The sequence below is a fragment of the Paroedura picta genome, chromosome 15, assembly GCF_049243985.1.
Source record: "Paroedura picta isolate Pp20150507F chromosome 15, Ppicta_v3.0, whole genome shotgun sequence".
Lineage (NCBI taxonomy): Eukaryota > Metazoa > Chordata > Lepidosauria > Squamata > Gekkonidae > Paroedura > Paroedura picta.
The window spans coordinates 31,255,422-31,268,728 of record NC_135383.1 but is presented as its reverse complement, the minus strand read 5'-3'; the positions used below and the strand labels follow the sequence as shown (position 1 = coordinate 31,268,728).

The 13,307-nt window shown below is 52.4% G+C and overlaps 1 protein-coding gene across 2 annotated transcripts in view; it reads right to left on the bottom strand.

Annotated features, from left to right (window-relative positions):
• RAP1GAP2 (RAP1 GTPase activating protein 2) overlaps nt 1–13,307 on the bottom strand; it is a 189,445-nt gene that overhangs the window by 146,863 nt on the left and 29,275 nt on the right. Inside the window, exons 2-4 of one of the 2 annotated variants that reach the window (XM_077312245.1) lie at nt 9,838–9,936; nt 7,330–7,509; nt 2,026–2,061 (exon numbers count right to left, since the gene is read on the bottom strand). In XM_077312245.1, the coding sequence (XP_077168360.1) occupies nt 2,026–2,061; nt 7,330–7,373 (80 nt within the window). In that variant the 5' untranslated portion in view covers nt 7,374–7,509; nt 9,838–9,936. The remainder of the gene's footprint in view (nt 1–2,025; nt 2,062–7,329; nt 7,510–9,837; nt 9,937–13,307) is intronic. The other variant, XM_077312246.1, reaches the window with a different exon arrangement.

Below are 13,307 nucleotides of genomic sequence, written 5' to 3'. Positions count from 1 at the left end.
GGAAGGAAGGAGGGAAGGAAGGAAGGAAGGAGGGGAGGGAGGGAGGAAGGAAGGAAGGAAGGAAGGAAGGAAGGAAGGAAGGAGGGGAGGGAGGGAGGGAGGGAGGGAGGAGGGAGGGAGGGAGGGAAGGAAGGAAGGAAGGAGGGAAGGAAGGAAGAAGGAAGGAAGGAAGGAAGGAAGGAAGGAAGGAAGGAAGGAAGGAAGGAGGGAAGGAAGGAAGGAAGGAAGGAGGGAAGGAAGGAAGGAAGGAAGGAAGGAGGGAGGGAAGGAAGGAAGGAAGGAAGGAAGGAGGGAAGGAAGGAAGGAAGGAAGGAAGGAAGGAAGGAAGGAAGGAGGGGAGGGAGGGAGGGAGGGAGGGAGGGAGGGAGGAAGGAAGGAAGGAAGGAAGGAAGGAAGGAAGGAAGGAAGGAAGGAAGGAAGGAGGGAAGGAAGGAAGGAAGGAGGGGAGGGAGGGAGGGAGGAAGGAAGGAAGGAAGGAAGGAAGGAAGGAAGGACTGAAGGAAGGAGGGAAGGAAGGAAGGAGGGAGGGAGGGAGGGAGGGAGGGAGGGAGGGAGGGAAGGAAGGAAGGAAGGAACTGGAGTAAGAAGCTGCCTTCTGTGGAGCTAGTTTATTGGTCTGCTGAGGTCAGCATGGCCCGCTGTGACTGGCGGCTGCTCTCCAGTACAGTCTTCCCACATCGCTCCGATCCTTATAGCTCAGGGCGTTTCTACCACATCCCTTCGTGGAATCACAGTGTGGGAAGGGGCCTTCCAGGCCACGTAGCCCAGCCCCAGCTCAGTGCAGGACCAGCCGGGCCTACAACAGCCCTGAGAAGCAGCCAATTCCACTGCTGAACGACCGTGACTGGTCTTTGCTGATATCCAGCCAGGACTGTCTGGCATGCAGTTTAGAGCCCCGTGGGCTTTAGCAGCTCACATCCTTATCCTCTCCTCCATTGTATCCTTACAGCAGCCTTGTAGGGCAGGGAGAGTGACTGGCCCTAAGGTCACCCAGAGGGCTCTCACAGGAGGGGAGGGGATCCCAGCCCACGGCTCCGGCACTCTAAGCACTCCACCGCAAGGGGAACTGTCCCTGGGGCCTTCTGCAGGCCAGGCAGCCCTTCTGTCCCTGAGCCGTGGTCCCTCTCCTTAGCCAGGACACAGGACACGGCCTTCTCCGGCCTGGCTGGCTGGCCACGGCTCGAGGTCCGGTCCACAGAACGCTTCCTGGCTTCTGCCAGCCGAGCAGAGGCTCTGCCCCGGAGCCCCGTGTCTCCCCCTGCCCTGCCACCTCATGCCTGGCCCCAGGAAAGGGGGCAAAAAGAGCCTGGGCCAATGCCAGTGTGGGATTCAGCACCAGCTGCAGAAAGGCGGCTTCCACCTCAACCCGCATCTCCCGTCATGCCCTTGCCAAGCCTTTGCATGGACTCGCAATCCAACAGGCATGCTCAAGTGGGGAGCCAAAACACATAGAATAGGAACAGGACTGAAGTCAGATCGGCACGTCCTTCTCCCCATGCCGAGAGGGCAGGCAGGCCCCCAAGCGCCTGTGCCCCTTTCACTTCTGCCCGGTTGGCAGCATCTTCACAGCACACCTGGCAGACAGTTGACAACCGCGATGGGCATGTGCTCGGAATCGTGGGGCACGGAGCTGGATGCACAATGTGCCACGGAAGTCCCATGGTTGCCTAGGTAACGAAAGACCTTCCCTCTGTTCCAGGGACAGGCCTGCACAATGTGTCACTCGTCCCTTTGGGGGCAGAGAAGAAACACTGCACTTCCCGTCCCCCCCAACAGCTGGGCAGCTGGGCAGCTGGGCAGGCTTCCCCTGGGCGGACGTTCCATCTTGCGAGCCCCTCACAGGGGACCTGACGTTTACCTGCCCGGTGCAGGTTTGCCCCGTCAGCCCTAATAGAGCACACCTCAAAGGAAACCACCTGTGCTTTATTGCCCGCATGCCCAAGTCCTCCAAGTGAGCACCCTGGAACTGGGTGGCCTCCATGACCCCCAACCCACCCCATGCCAAGAAAGGAAAGGACAACTCACTTGGTCTTCAGGCTGGCCAGCATCATCTTGTCGACCCTGGAAAAGAGCACCCAAATGTCAGCGATGACCGAGTTCTTAGGATGTGTGATCCCTCAAGGCAGGCGCCATGCGCTGCAGGCAAGCCAGCCGCCCTTTGCACAAGACACATTTCACAACATCCACATCCTTCAAAGAGTTACACAAACACATGCGCTTGTCATGTTCTCCTCTCGCCCACTATTGCTCCAAATAATTTGGCCAAAGGGTTCCTTCCCTGGCCTAAGAGGGGATGGAGGAGGCCGCATTGCCTTCTCCAGTCCCTCCCATCACAGATGCTTGGGTAGCTGCTCACAGGTCCCCGCCCTGAGTAGCCCATCTCATGGACATCATCCCTCCTCAGAGGATGGGGTGAGGTGTCTGCTGGAACCGGCCAGCCAAGACAGTTCAAAGGCCTCCCTAGACAGGAGGGGCAGGAACAAAGACGGCACAGAAGGAGAAGGTGGACCACGCTGGCAGGAACTGGCACAGCATGGATGTCTTTGGGGAAAACGGGATTTCGGAAAGACGGAACCATCGTCTTGGGTGTCAAGATTTGCAGGGCAGTCTGGTAAATGTCCTTGGCGGTTCCGTTTGCGGAGTCACGCTCCCCTCCCCCGCAAACTCCTGCCTCTCTGAGTCACACAGCCAGGTGCCGGAATAACTGCAGGATTTGGAGATTTCCAGCTGTCACTTATGTTTCCTTTTAGATGAGTTCTCCATTCCTCTGGAGATCACAGGGCAGCTTCTTCCCTCTTCTGTCATTACAAGAACCCTGTGGGGCAGGCGAGGATAATCCCTGGCAACTGACCCGGCATCCCCGTGTGAGCAGTGTCTCCCTTTGCGATCCCTGCTTCCTTGCCCTTTAGGGTGACTCGCCTGCTGCCCAGTCCTTGGGGCCGTCCTGAGAACGGCCTGTCAGGTGTGTGGTGGGAATCCGGGGCCCCACGCACAATTGGGAGCATGACGGGCAGCCCCTTCAGGTGCATCGTTGGCACACAGAGGAAACAGCTGCTCCTGGGGAGATGCCAGGCCATGGAAAGGGGGAGGCCAAGGCCCCTTCTCCTGGCACACAAGGCTTCGGCCTCCCCAGGCACCCTGTCCAGGGCCTGAAACCACAGTTTGCTCTGAGTGCGAGTGACGTAACTGACGTTGTTGCCCACAATGCTCACAAGGAAGCAAACTGAGCACTACAGGGGGAAGCCCACACTAGGGGGGGGAGGGGGTGTAATCAATAAATCTGGATCCCCACAGGAGCTACAGAACACAACTTCTTTAGTTGCAACTAACTTGGGGAAATGAAAGGAAGGAAGAAGAAGGAAGGGGGGACGGGAGTTTCCCTCCACTCCTAATCAGGCTTCAGTTAGCTCTTTACTATCTAGTTTACTACCGGGGGGGGGGGTTCCCCCTCCCTGTGGGTCCCAGCAGCAAAGAGAATTGGGCCTGCAGCCACCTGAGAAGAAAGAAACGGCTGTCCAAAACCAGTAGGGGTGGACTGGCCATGAAGGCTCTCACAGGAAGTCCTCATGGGAGGCAGCCTGGGAGGGGTCCTGTGCCAAGTGGGCAGGAGCCACAGCCAGCGGCCACCCCCACAAGGCAGTCCGATCAAGGAAGGGCCACTGGGAGCCAGGACGAAGCTGCTCTGCCCGTTCCCTCCCACCCCTCCCCGGGGCCATTTTTGCCCCTGTCTGTCCCGGCACTCAGGCCCTTTCCAGGGTTTGGAACACACCCGGGGGGCAGAGGAGGGCAGAAGCCCCCCAGAAATCCAGGCCCTGGCCACTGCCCCACCATAGCAGGTGAATTACCAATTTCCTGGTTAATTAACTTGTTGAAATTATTTTTCCCACCATGAAAGTCTATGGGGATTGTGTCACCCTCTTTGGGAGCCCCTAGAATTTGACCCCTTAGTCCAATCGTCTTGAAACTTGCAGGGGAGCTCAGAGATGGTCTTCCCTCAGCCCCCTGAAAATTCTAGTGATATTGCACCAGGGGGTCCCATCCTAGGGGCTCCCAAAGACCATTTCCCATAGAAGTCTATGGGGAATCAAGGTCAAAATAAAGAATCCGAATCCCCATTATATCCAATGGAGCTGATAGGGGTACCCTCTTTGGGAACCCCTAGGATTGTGCCCCTTGAAACTGTCAGGGGAGTCAGAGAAGACCCTCCCTGAGCTGCCCAATAGGTTTGAGGGGTGCAAATTACACCCCCTCCCCCCCCCAGCCCCCGGGAAAGGCGCCATTGACTTGCATTGGCTCCGAATCAATTCTGATGAACCCGAATCGGTCCTAATCAGCCGAAGCCGAACCCAAAATGGTCCGAATCGGGGCCCCCTTGCACAACCCTAGTCCTGATCTCCTCAGGGAGCCCGTTCCACCAGGTGGGGGCCAGGACCAAGAAGGTTCTGACCCTAGCTGAGGTCCAAGGTATTTCTTCGGGGGAAGGGACCCTCAGCCCGTTGGTGGTGGCAGAGCATGGGGCTCTTTGTGGGGTACGGGCAGGGAGGCTGGGCCTGGACTGCTTATGGCCTTGAAGGTGGTTAACAAAACATCCTTAACTCAACCAGGCGCCAGAGCAGTTGTTTTAGAGCAGGCCTCATGTGTGCCCTCCACAGTGTATTTGTTAGGATCCTGGCCACGGCATTCTGGACCAGTTACAGTGGATAAAGCTTAAGGGAAGTCCTGCATAGAGTGAGTAGCAGAAATCTAGAGGTAACCGTCGCATGGATCACTGTAGCCAGATGCTCTCGGGCCAAATAGGGTACTAGTAGCTTGGCTTGCCACAGGTGGTAGAAGGTTTGCCATGTTACTCTCATGACCTGTGCCTCTTGGGGTCACTGTGGGTGGGCAGGTAGTTTTATATATATACATTTCCAGCACTTACAATTATATTGCCTTAAAAGTGTACAGAAGAAGAATAAAGAAAAGATTTCAAACATTGCTTCTCCCTTTCCTTCCCCAGTCTTCTATAATACAGATTCAGCTTAGATAGGAAATCTAAGACCCCACATTAACTACACAATGGTATGAACCTTTGCCCAAAACTTATCAGCTTTTTCACATTTCCACCACATTTAGGAAAAGAGGCCTACTTAGTTACCACATTTCAGACAATCACTTTTGGTGTCACATACCACAGTCTAAGAGCCATCCTGACAAATATTCAACACCATATTTTCAGATTTGAATTAAATGCTTAACATTAATCTTGTAGAATTGTATGAACTTTGGCCCTATACCAATACACTAATAAAGAAGGAAAAAAAAGGGGGGAACCACTTTATCATGACATTGGTGGGCAAGTAGTTTTGAGTTCCTGCCTTGTGCAGGGGGTTGGAGTAGATGACCCTGGAAGTCCCTTCTAACTCTATGATTCTATAATTCTAATACAGATGCACACAAGCATGTTAATATCATACAAAATAGATTTGTTGTTGTTGTTAGGTGCAAAGTTGTGTCCGACCCATTGCGACCCCATGGACAATGATCCTCCAGGCCTTCCTGTCCTCTACCATTCCCCTGAGTCCATTTAAGTTTGCACCAACTGCTTCAGTGACTCCATCCAGCCACCTCATTCTCTGTCTCCCCCTTCTTCTTTTGCCCTCGATCGCTCCCAGCATTAGGCTCTTCTCAAGGGAGTCCTTCCTCCTCATGAGGTGGCCAAAGTATTTGAGTTTCATCTTCAGGATCTGGCCTTCTAAGGAGCAGTCAGGGCTGATCTCCTCTAGGACTGACCGGTTTGTTCGCCTTGCAGTCCAAGGGACTCGCAGGAGTCTTCTCCAGCACCAGAGTTCAAAAGTGTCAATTCTTTGACGCTCGGCCTTCCTTATGGTCCAACTTTCACAGCCATATATTGCAACTGGGAAGACCATTGCAATTTGGGAAAACCCAATGGACAGTACCAAAAGGCAAAACAAAATAGATACATGTAAGCAAAGGTGCCCCAGTCTGCCTTCTAGTCCCCTAACAGTGGAGTAATTTAATCTGAATAATTTAAATAAAGGCCATACACAGTTTGGGTCCAGACCTCCCTACTGCTTATGTCCGTCAAAGAGCCATCTCCAACCTCCTGGTGATTCCCACCCAAGGAAGCCGGCCTGGCCTCAACCAGAACCAGAACCAGAACCAGAACCAGAACCAGAACGTTCTCTGTCCTGGCCCCCACCTGGTGGGATGAGCTCCCAGACGAGGTCTGGGTCCTGCTGGAGCTAACACAGCTCTGCAGGGCCTGCAAATGGGAGCTCCTCCACCAGGCATTCGCTTGCGGTCAGCGAACAACATCCATTGGGCCCCAGAGCCCCTCCCAGTCAGACAGGCCACTGTGCAAGGTTGCGAACGTAATGTTGACTGTGGAAAATGTTTTAGTGTTGATAACATTATGGTTATTGCTATGGTTGATGATACCTCACAGTCATAAACAGTTACCGAATTTATCTTGTGCTGTTACACAACTCACATTCCCTGTAAACTGCTCTTAGCGCAAGGGAGGGTGGTATATATATGCAAAAATAAATAGACATAAAATAAAATTTGAACCCCTTAGCAAGAGAAACTGTTTGTTTCTTTGTTTTTAAAGACCACATTACCAGGAGGTCTCCCTCAATACCCACCTTCATGATTCCCACCCCACACATGGAATCCATGATCAATGCATTGGCCAAGGCACAAAGAGGAAGAGGAAGAGGAAGAGGAAGAATTGGTCCCTATATACCACTTTTCTCTACCCAAAGGAGTCTCAAAGCAGCTTCCAACTGCCTTCCCTTCCTCTCCCCACAACAGACACCCTGTGAGAGAGCCCTGATATCACTGAAGAAGAGTTGATTCTTATATGCTGCTTTTCTCTACCAGAAGGAGTCTCAAGGTGGCTTACAACCGCCTTCCCTTTCCTCTCCCCACAACAGACACCCTGTGAGGTTGGTGAGGCTGAGAGAGCCCTGAGATCACTGAAGAAGAAGAAGAAGAAGAAGAAGAAGAAGAAGAAGAAGAAGAAGAAGAAGAAGAAGAAGAAGAAGAAGAAGAAGAAGAAGAAGAAGAAGAAGAAGAGTGGTTCTTATATGCCACTTTCCTCTCCCCTGTGAGGGAGGTGGGGCTGAGAGAGCCCTCATATTCCTGCCCAGTCAGAACAGCTTTATCAGCGCCATGGCAAGCCCAAGGTCACCCAGCTGGCTGCATGTGGGAATCCAACCGGGCTCACCAGATGAGAAGTCTGCCCTCCCAGCCGCTACACCAAGCTGGCAATGGAAAGGAGCCTCCCCCCCCCCTCCTCTGCATGACAAGGGAAGGGAGACGCACCATCTGTGGCCTCCGAAAGAGACGCTGCGCTTCCTCTGGAGCATCGCTGCTGCTGCTGCTTCCCCGGCCGCTCCTCACTCGATCCCAGGCCCCGGGAGGGGAGAGACGCGGCTGGTCTGTGCTCGGCCCCGGCAGCAAGTGGCCTCCTTACACTGCGGCTCCGGATCCCCCAGGGCTGGTCTGTAGGCGAGAAAACCACTCTGGCCACTTCCTGCCCCAAGCCTTCTCGGAGACCATCGGTGGGGGCAGAGGGAGTCCCTCCCATGAAAGGTGCTCTGCAGCCCGAGCGCTTCCCTCCCCACCCCCGCCTTTCTTACAGATTTAAGGATGGTCGGATTCAGCAAGTCACACGGAATCCACTCCTGGAAACCTTACAGCTGTGTCAGGTCTCCTCTGCAGCTCTCAGTCCCAAACCCTTTAACCGAAGAGGACAGGTGGCCAGGTTCAGTGAGAGCGACCACCTGCCCCTTCGATCCCTGTCCGCCTTGCTTGCTCAAATCGGGTGACCGACGGATAGGAGGTCCATGCTTCAGGATGCTCTGGGCCGATCCTGCGTTGAGCAGGGGGTTGGACTAGATGGCCTGCGTGGCCCCTTCCCACTCTAGGATTCTGTGATTCTTTGAGGGAGATTATCAACCTCTCCTTGACATCTGGGGAGTTTCCCGAAGGACTTAAGGAAGCAGTGGTCCGCCCTACTGAAAAAAAACGTCGCTGAACTCGCGGGGCCCCACCCAGTCTCACATCTTGCGTTTCTGGGCAAGGTGATAGAGCGGGCCGTGGCAGATCAGCTCCTGGCATTTCTGGAGGGAACTTCAGCCCTTGACCTATACGGGTCTGGCTTCCGTCCTGGCCATGGGTTGGAGACCGTACTGGTCGCCCTGATGGATGATATCCGGTGCCAGCTGGATCGAGGCGGCTCCGCCATACTCGTGTTGTTAGATCTGTCGGCTGCATTTGATGTGGTCGACCACGAGATATTGGCTCACTGCCTTGCCAGAACCGGGATTAGAGGGACTGTGCTGCAATGCCTGGTCTCCCTTCTCCGGAACCGGACACAGAAGCTTGCAGTAGGGGATCAGCTATCTGACCCTTGTGGGCTCCCGTGTGGGGTTCCGCAGGGGGCAATACTCTCCAGGGCTATGGGCTGGGATGCCCAGCTGGTCCGGGGCTATGGGCTGGGATGCCACCAATATGCGGATGACACCCAGCTCTACTTCCTAATGGATGGCTCTACTTCCTAATGGATGGCTTCCTAATGGATGGCCAGATTCCCCCCCCCCCCCGAAAATATTTGGCAGTTGTTTGGAAGCAGTGGCTGGATGGCTCAGGCAGAGTCACTTGAAACTCAACCCTGCCAAGATGGAGGTCCTGTGGTTAGGAAGAAGAGGGCAGGACCAGGAAGCGCATCTCCCATGCCTGGACGGGGTGCAATTAACACCTGCACTGGTCGCCAGGAATCTGGGAGTGACCTTTGATGCTTCCCTTTCCATAGAGGCTCAGGTCACAAAAGTAGCCCAGACGGCTTTTTTCCATCTTCACCAAACCAGGCTACTAGCGCCCGACCTGTCCTCGGACCACTTGGCCACAGTGATCCATGCAACGGTCACTTCCAGACTAGACTTCTGTAATTCGCTCTACGTGGGCCTGCCCTTGTCTTTGATCCAGAAGTTACAGCTGGTACAAAATGCGGCTGCCAAGGTCCTCACTGGGACATCCTGGAGGGCACATATACCGGTGCTTCGACATCTGCACTGTTTCTGGATCAAGTTCAAGGTCTTGGTTTTGACCTTTAAGGCTATACGCGGTCTGGGTCCTGTTTATCTGTGGGACCACTTGGTTGCTTATGCTCCCCGCAGGGCTCTTCGCTTTGCAGGTATGAACTTACTGGTAGTCCCGGGTAGTCAGGACGCTTGCCTGGCCTTGACCTTGGCCAGGGCCTTTTCGGTCCTGGCCCCAACCTGGTGGAATGAGCTCCCAGAAGAGCTAAGGGCCCTGTCGGAGTTGTCAACTTTCTACAGGGCCTGCAAGACGGAGCTCTTCCGCCAGGCATATGGTTGAGGACAGGGCGGGGCCCACTATTCAATCTGAGACCCCCCATGTCCTTTTGCCCATCTGTCAATAAATAGATCTGTCTCCCCACTTTCACCAGTAAGACGGTCAGAAGGCTGGGCCTGGTTGGTCGAGAGGGTGAGATTAGTTAGTTTTTTTCACTTGCCGTCTTGTCATCTTTAGAAATTGTAATTATGGGTTTTTATGGGTTTTATTGTGTTTTTATTCTTTTATTATGCAAACCGCCGTGAGCCCAATTGGGAACAGCGGAATATAAATTTAAATAATAAATAAATAATAAATAAACAAACAACCTTTCCCCCAAATGAAGCAGCATAAGAACACTAAGGGATCAGAAGAGAAGCCCCCCGCTCTGACACGCCGAGCCACAAACAGGGCCTGGGGGCCAAGGCTGCCTACTCCTATCACGGGCCCTGGCCCTGCTCAGGGTTGACCCACCGTTGTGGATGGAGCCAAGTTCCATGAACTTCTGGACATCTCAGGCTTCAAAAGGAGGCTGACAAAGGAGTTGAAATCCATGTTCCATGTCCACTCCACCTGTAAAGCATGAATTGCAAACACTGCAGCCTCCATTTTCCCTAGGGCCACGCAGGGAGACCCTCAGATTTAACCCACACTCCCCTGTTGCTGGGGGGGGGGAACTGCCCATTCTAGAAACCCAGATTTTTTTGCAAACTATCACATACTATCACAACTATCAAACAAAATACCAGAAGACTTCCTTTTGCTATTCTGTAAGCCCTTCGACTCCTTAACGTCTTTCTTTAAAAGAAAATTGAAAAGCTAGATTTTGAGACTGAGCCATGGGTGGAGTGCCTCATTGTGTCAGGTGGTGACACCTCTGAGGCCTTCTCCGGTTCCAAAGAAGGATGTCTGTGCACCGTGTTGCCACCAGGGCTCACACACACCAGGTTCAGCCTCCTCCCATCAGGGCAAGCACATGGACTCCAGCTGCTTCCTTGTTCACTTCAGTCCACTTTGCAAGCAGCCAATGTTGCTGACAGGGCCCAGGCTGCCTCATCTGCAGGTCAACGTGGAGCGGCTGGCGGAGGGATGGCAGCTCCTGCCCTGCCTTCCTCTTCCCTTTCCCACGCAGGTCCCCTGAATGGTGGCAGAATCACTCTCACAGGAGCTCAAGAAGCCCGACTGAGTCAGCCCCAATGGGAGTGGAAAGGTGGGAATCAGCCGCTCCCTCATCTCCCAGGTTGGAGGGAAGTGTGTGTGTGTGTGGGGGGGGAGATTGCAAAATAGCTGGAGCATGACTTCTTGCACCAATCCTATAATTAGCACATTGGGGAGGCTTGTGGCATTGGTGCCCTGCTTCTGGCCCTCCCCCCCAGCCTGTTGGCCGCCGAGTGAGGCAGGATGGAGGACTAGGTGGGGCTTTTGTCAATCCAACAGGGCTCTCCTTTGAGTTGTATGAACGCACAGGCAGCTAGGCCAGGGAAGGAGAAGGAGCCAGGTGGTGAGCTGCTGTAGTGGTGAGTGCTGCTTCTTTTTGTTCTTACAGTGTGGGAGGGTGTATAAGTTTCAGGAGAGTGGGGGCTGTTTGAGTAAGTGTTGTTTTTGTCTGTTCATTGCCTGGGTGGTAAATGGCTGCAGCTGCTTGGATTAGGTGGTTGATTGTTATGCAAAGATGAGAGGGAGGCTTGCCTGGGGCTGACAGCTGATTCAACCCTCTGATGAGTTTGCACTAGAAAAGGCTCCTGCTGGGGGTCAAGCTGAAGTTTCTGTAAGTATTTAGGGGAGTTTAAAGGTCAAGGTAAAGGTATCACCTGTGCAAGCACCGAGTCATGTCTGACCCTTGGGGTGACGCCCTCCAGCGTTTTCATGGCAGACTCAATACGGGGTGGTTTGCCAGTGCCTTCCCCAGTCATTACCATTTACCCCCCCCCCCAGCAAGCTGGGTACTCATTTTACCGACCTCGGAAGGATGGAAGGCTGAGTCAACCTTGAGCCGGCTGCTGGGATTGAACTCCCAGCCTCATGGGCAGAGCTTTCAGACGGCTGCCTTACCACTCTGCGCCACAAGCGGCTCTCTTAGGGGAGTTTAGGAAGATGCAAACTACTTCTGCAATGGACCCAAGTGGCATGCCAGGTGATGGAGCTGAGGCAGTACCTCAGGGTAACTGCAATTAGACTTGTAACAAGTGTAAGTTGGTAGCTCGACCAGAGAGGAAGACATGCCTGTCCACACTGTATTCTGTAAAGGGGGGGGGGGTGAAGAGTTCTTGAACAGAACTCCTGAATCACTTTTCGGGGGGGGGGGAATATCTCACTAAACAGAGGAGAACTCAATACACGAGGACAACACTTGGAGGAAAGTTACAAATAGGTATAGAAAAATAAGATGTTCTGCCCCTTTGAATCTCAGTAAAAGATTACAGGAACTGCCTGTAGATATTGACGCGGAACCACAGGAGTGTGTCGACTGCACTTGTCTTGAGAGGGCCACTGTCCACCTGGTGAGCCCATCCAGGATGTCACAGAAAGGCTGGAAAGACTAGCACAGCCCACCAATCATGATCCCTTTCTCCTCATTCATGTGGGAACAAATGATACTGCCCAATGCAAGATGGAGCATATTAAAAAAGACTGTGTGGCTCTGGGGGGGAAAGTGAAGGATTTGGGAGCACAGGTTGTGATTTTGTCAGTTCTCCCTGTTAATGGCCATGGCTTAGGAAGGGAAAGAAAAATAATGCAAATAAACGACTGTGTCAGGTTTCTTCATTGCCAAGAAAACACAGTCTTCGACTAAATGCAAAACAGAGGTTTATTCTAGAGCAAGCAAGGTCACTCAAACATAAGCATTGTCAGCACTGTAGTTCCAGTGCAGTTACATAGTATATAACACCTTTGCCCAACCCCCACTTGTGGGATTCAATTAACACAGGAAACTTCAAAGGGACAACAATCCAGATTGCTGGGAACTCTCCATGAAACTCAAGGATAGGAACTCAAGTGGGGAGATGAGAATGTAGGAGACAAGGAAGGACAATGAATTCTCTAGAGGTAATAGACTCATCTAACCATAACACACTGAATAACATAGGCATGCAGATGTCACAGCAGCTATTGGGCTCCCTATATGCAGCTTTCATTGATCTCAAGGCTGCTTTTGATACCATCCCAAGAAACCAATTGTGGGCCAAGCTGGCCAATTCCTCCATTGATAAAAGGCTGCTACATTTGATGGTCATATTACATAAGGACACCAGATTGCAAGTGAGATTTAGCAACGAGGGTAACCTAACAAAATCAGTGAACACTCAGAAAGCTGTGAGACAGGGTTGTATCCTAGTCCCCTTCTTATTTAACTTCTATGTTGACGCTTTCAGAACTCTGATATCCATTCCCCTAAGTTGGACAATAAGAAAATACCAATCCTTATGTATGCGGACGACGCTGTGATCCTTTCACAAACCAAAATTGGCCTTAAACGCACTCTGCTTATTTTAAGCCAACAATGCAAAGAAGAACATCTAAATATTAACTATAAGAAAACAAATAATGCACTGTAACAACAGGTTCCAGAAACAACGCTGGTATAATGATGGGGACATAATTGATCAGGTTAAGTGTTTTAGGTACTTAGGAGTCAGCTTCCAATATAACGGTGGCCATTACGTCCATATACATTCGGTAACAGATTCCGCAAAAAAAAAAGTGCTCTAGCCATCCTTAGATTCTTTCATACCAAAGGTGGTAAATTTATTCCAGCAGCCCTGAAGCTTTATTCTGCGAAGGTATTAGCAAAAAATCCTATATGGTACCGAATTGGGTCCTTACAGGAGTTATGTGTTGCTTGAAAGAGTGCAATCAAAATTTTTGAGAGATCTTTATAAAACACCTAACCACACCAAATGTTGTTCTACACCAAGAATCTGGCCTTCTGAAGGTAGAAATCC